The sequence below is a fragment of the Oncorhynchus tshawytscha genome, linkage group LG26 (genome assembly GCF_018296145.1).
Source record: "Oncorhynchus tshawytscha isolate Ot180627B linkage group LG26, Otsh_v2.0, whole genome shotgun sequence".
NCBI classification, from domain to species: domain Eukaryota; kingdom Metazoa; phylum Chordata; class Actinopteri; order Salmoniformes; family Salmonidae; genus Oncorhynchus; species Oncorhynchus tshawytscha.
The window spans coordinates 16,852,394-16,857,972 of NC_056454.1; the positions used below are offsets into that span (position 1 = coordinate 16,852,394).

The following is a 5,579-nucleotide window of genomic DNA, read 5'->3' on the forward strand; positions in this document are numbered from 1 at the left end:
ACCCCCTCCACCCCAGTCTCACGGCCCGTGATTGCTCCTACTCCTGCCATCCTCCACAGAGAAGAAGAGAAGAAGCCTGACATTGTTTTGATGGATTCCAATGGAAAATGAAAAGAGAAAAAAAGAGTGGTGGCAAAGTTGCGGTGCCCCACATCTGAGAGAGCCATGGAGCTCCTGACCATGGCCCAGCTTGGTTCACCGAGCCTTATCATTGTACATACTGGAACCAATGACCTGCATGCTCAACAGGAGATGGTGGTTACATCACTTGGGAGGGTGTTGGAGTGGGCCTCTACCACCTTCACTGATGTGATGATTGTAATATCCACCCTGCTCCGGAGGAGAGATGTTCAACCTGCCACCATCTAGAGGATAAATGCCAGCTTCTCCTGGCACTGTGCTAAATGACCAAATGTCAAATTGGCCCAACTTCCCACCCGTAGTTTGGACTGCCTGTATGATAATGTACATTTGCTCAAAGAGGCTGTCCCCACCTTCGCCAGGATGTTGCTCTGGGTGGCCAGTCCACCTCACCCCACAGGAGCAGCAGACCAGCCACCAACTCCCGGAGACAAATCAGACGCACGTTTAGACCTGCATCCAGTGGCACCTCACAGAGACTGGAGAACAGCCAGCAACACTGCCCACCACACCACCTTTTACCACTTATCTCCCAGGAACTGCATGCAGATACACTGAGCTATGCCCAAGCCGTACGCAGTCAGAGGCCCCACACAGAGTTTGGAGCATCGCCGGCCACACTGCCCTCTTCAATTCCCCTTACAAACTCCTTCCCATGTTACCAGACCAGGCCTGCCTAAGCACAGCACAACCAGACCCGCCTCAGCACAGCACAACTAAACCTAGCCCCATCACAGCACAGCTCTACCAGGCCCACCTCAACTCAGCTATACAGTACACAGCACTGACCACTACCCTAGGGTCTGGCAAAACACTGTTGAGGGTAGTGCACCACATGATGCAGTACACACCATGTACTCTTCAGATCATCAACACTCATATGCTGAGAGTTTGAAGCTTCATCAGCCACACTGCCCTCCGCATCACCCTCCTCAAATCCCCCACAATCTCCTCCCAGGCTAGGTTTGGTTACCCTCCCTGATCCCATCCCCAGGACAGGCCTGGGACCGTAGAAATAAAAATGAATAGAATGGGCTTGGAAGCTCCTAACCCTAGCAACTGACTGCTAAACTCGTGTGTACACTTGCAATGGCTTCCTGGTATTGTGATGCAATAATGTCCATGGTATTAAGACAATTTCTATTAATTGATGACGGATTGTCACAGTAATGTGGGATGTTCATTCAAATAATGCTAACTGATGTGGCTCACGCAAAGTACTTTTTGTAACGTCAGTATGTCCATTTTATGTAACATCAATAATGCTTCTTATTTGCTTTATTTCTCCAACATGTGAACATTAGCAAGAGGCACTATAGGCAGACAAAAGTTTCATTTATATTTTGTTTGTTCATTCTGTGAGACATTTAAGTTGTGATTTTGCATGCACATTTAACGTTCATAATCGCTGGAATCTACCACTTTCGAGTTTTGTTTTTGTATTGCCAGGACATGTGTAGTCACACACACCTTCATGCCACAGCACTCACCAGGACTCCAGCGACGATGGATGCAAGGGTATTTCTCCTCTCCCCCCAGTCAATGCACTCACACTCCGGCATGCGGAAGTTGTCCAGGAACCCTGCCATCTTCAGCCCTTCTGACCCCTGTGGTCAAACCTTACTGTTGTCTCAGTCAATCTCTAATGTTCCTTAGATAGGTAGGTAGCCCTCAGACTGTTGACACTGACACAGATGAACGTTAAGCAGTAATCTGCTGTGCTGCTTCTGTACACTTGACCCTCTGGGATTGGTTTGTCAATCAATCGAGTTTGTTGCCTACAAAAACAAGGAGGAAGGATTATTGATTCTGTATCAAACTCCAATATTCCCATCAAGCCCCTAACGTTACACTTGATCGAGGTAGGTCTAGAAACTTTCTTGGCCAGCTTCAATATGTTAATCATATTGCACTCTAGGTGGAACTTTCCACACAATGTTTACCTATCCAATCCGTTTTATCCATTGGGGTACATAGCTAGCCATTTAGCAAATACTATTGGCTGTGGGAAGAGCATAGGCAATGTGACAACAATAAGTGCCAGCAAAAGTTAGGTAGTTAGCTAGCTAGTTAGCTGTTTACAGCAACAGACTAACCTTAGTTAATATAGATAACGTTATTTAGCTAGCTAGTTAAACCTACAAATGTCAAGATAGCCATGAGTAAGCACGTAAATCTTACATTGCGAACTCAACTGCAAAACAGTGAAATATTGTACTATTTTAATTAACAGAATAAATAAAAGCTAACAAGGTTTGTTTCATCTATCTATCTAACGTTATCTAAATGTTAACGTTAGCTAACTTATCAGATAACGTTAGTTATTATTATTTTGCACTGATGCAGTGCCCTGCTCTGGTCCACCTATCCAACAAACAGGCACTTTCTGGAAAAAAGTGCGTATACATGTCTTGAATGTAACCATATCACTCGTAGAAAATATAATTTGTCTCACCTCAATGGCAATGTTTTCAGTTTCATTTAGCTAGCTGTGCTACAACGACGAGGATGAAGCGACGTTGTATCAGGAAGCGTGCTAACCAATCAAAGTAAGGCAATCACAGCAAAGTGACCAATCCATTTTCGCTTACAGAAAAGTGAACGTAAAGTGTCATTTGTAGTGCAGGAATGTGGGGCGAAAGTCAGGAAACGTATTACAGATCATCTAGCTGTATATACAGCAGAGCTGATGGCCCTACTGTTGGCCTTGCAGTGGGTAGAGGAAGTCAAGCCAGACATAGTAGTTATTTGCTCTGATTCATGTGCAGTGCTAAGGGGTCGCCAGTCCTTTATATCACGTAGCAGACAAGACCTGCTTCATGAGGTGCTACAAACAGGAGTAAACAAATGGGTATACAGATAATATGCACATGGGTCCCAGCTCATGTGGGAGTGGAGGGGAATGAAGCAGTTGATGTACTGGCTAAACAAGCACTAAGTAGTGGGGATGTTGATGTGCTATTTTCAATGAGCAAGGCAGAGGCAAAAAGCATGATATGGAGAGTGATGGAGGAGAAATGGCAGGAGCAGTGGAATAGAGGTACTAAGGGCAGGTATTTATTTCAAGTACAGAGGAAAGTTGGGGAGGGGAGAAAGGCAGGAAGGGACAGAAGACAGGAGGCTATATTTACACGATTAAGTGTGGGACACAGCCAGTTGAATAAGACCTTACATAGGAAAGCATCCAACAGGAAAATGTGAGTATTGCCAAGTAACAGAGACAGTGGAGCATGGGGTGGCAGGTAGCCTAGTGGTTAGAGCATTGGACTAGTAATCGAAAGGTTGCAAGATTGAATCTCTGAGCTGACAAGGTAAAAATCTGTTGTTCTGAACAAGGCAGTTACAAGGAACAAGGCTGTTCCTAGGTGTCTTTGAAACTAAGAATTTGTTCTTAACTGACTTGCCTAGTTAAACAAAGGGGAAAAAATGTTATTGATACAATGTGGTCATTAAGGAAAGAGAGAGGATGAGATCTACTATGAGGGAGAAGGGGATACAGGAAATTAGTTTAAAGAGTATATTGAATAGAACGTCTTTAGATATAGCCCCAAATATGATCTTTTTTTAAGAGTAACGGGGCTAGCAGGATTTAGTTTCTCCCTTTTTCTGGCCCACACTCCAGTACAGCAGGTGGCGGAAATGCACCATAATGTTGGATGCCAACCGCCGATAAATCCCACCGAAGAAGAAGAAGTCTTTTCACGCCACTTCGATACAAAGTTATTTTTGTAGTAGGTTAGGAGAGGATTTTAGCTAACCATCACTATTTCCATCATCTTAATATCAGTATTGTAACATAGTTAGTTCTCAGTTCCCAACCTCTTTCGGTCACTGTTCCACCAACTGAATGTTGCTCTGCCCGGAGTAGCCCTGAAGTACCCCCTTGTGCATTTTACCAGTAAACCTATGATCTCATGAGTTATCAAGTACCCCTGGTTGGGAACCACTGTCCTAAACTGCTCCGAAAAAGTCACTTTGGTATCGAAGTGGTGTGAAAATAGTGTTTTCCCTTTGCTTTCAAATTGAGACTCAAACAGCTTTGTCTTTGTTGTATAAAGATGTGTTCTAGTCATGCTACCACCAGTTCTGGCTTCTTTTATTACATTTTTTATATCCAGGTTGTCTAGGATATAACATGTCTTGCAAGAGGAACCTGGTTCAACATCAAGATAGAGTCAACAAAGCTACATGTATTACAAATAAATGGAAACATCCATTACATGTATTGCACATGTATTAATGGGATAGGTGTCCCACTAGCGGGACAACTTCTGGTGAAACTGGAGGGTGCGCAATTCAAATAAATAATCATAAAAATGATGGATATTAAACATTTAGGTACATAATAAGTGTCTTATATCGGCTGAAAGCTTAAATTCTTGTTAATCTATCTATCTGTCTGATTTACAGTAGCTATTACAGCGAAAACATGCCATGCGATTGTTTGAGGACGGCGCCCCACATCAAAATATTTTTCCACCGGCACAGGTTTCATACATTCACAAATAACGATTAAATATTCACGTACTTTTTGAAAATCTTCCTTTGATTTGTCATCCAAAAGGTCCCAGCTATAACATGCAGTGTCATTTTGTTTATCGATTTGAGTAATCCACTCGTTCAACATGAAGAGAAAGGAATCCGAAAATCTACCCCTAAACTTTGTTTCAACAAGTCAAAATATGTTTTGATTTACTCCTCAGATACCCGAAAATGTAATCAAACTATAATATTTCTTACGGAAAGAAGTATGTTCAATAGGAAACCGATTTTAGCAGGTGCGCCCTGTCTTCATGGCGCGTGCAAACAGCACAAATTTCCAAGACTGTGTCCCTGTTCTAAAACGGACATTTCTTGTTTGTTTTTGAAGTTACAAGCCTGAAACCTTGAACATAGACTGCTGACACCCTGTGGAAGCCATAGGAATTGCATCCAGGGAGCTCATTTTCAATATGACCTTTTACTTGCCTTTCTAAGAGGATGGTCTCTCAAAAAAACATTCTGGTTGGTTTTCTTTGGATTTCCTCCTACCATATATATTGTGTTATTTTCTCCTAAATTATTTGAACATTTCTACAAACTTCAGAGTGTTTTCTTTCTAATGGTACCAATTATATGCATATCCTGGCTTCAGGGTCTGAGCAACAGGCAGTTTACTTTGGGCACGTCATTCAGGCAGAAATGGAGAAAAAAGGGGCCTAGCCCTAAGTTAAATAGTAAACAAATCGTAATAATGTGTAAATGTCAAGTGTGCTGTCCCAGTGGCACACATCAATAACATTCATCAGTACAGATACTAAATGCTTCAGAGGCAATCATAACAGGTGAAATCGTATGATTAACCTGGACTTTGACTGTCCTTCCCTCTCTTCAAGTCATGCATGTGCAGTGCACACCACACTCCTCCCAATGAGTCATGACATTAGGGGGTTGGTCAG

General features: G+C 42.8%; 1 protein-coding gene across 2 annotated transcripts in view; it reads right to left on the minus strand.

The window, feature by feature from the left end:
• Positions 1–2,701, minus strand: part of LOC112225270 (transmembrane protein 50B) — a 17,274-nt gene extending 14,573 nt beyond the window's left edge. The window contains exons 1-2 of one of the 2 annotated variants that reach the window (XM_024389052.2): positions 2,597–2,701; positions 1,632–1,919 (exon numbers count right to left, since the gene is read on the minus strand). In XM_024389052.2, coding sequence (XP_024244820.1) covers positions 1,632–1,730 — 99 coding nt within the window. In that variant the 5' untranslated portion in view covers positions 1,731–1,919; positions 2,597–2,701. Of the gene's footprint in view, positions 1–1,631; positions 1,920–2,596 lie in introns of those variants that run through there. The other variant, XM_042306407.1, reaches the window with a different exon arrangement.
• Positions 2,702–5,579: the final 2,878 nt, after the last annotated feature.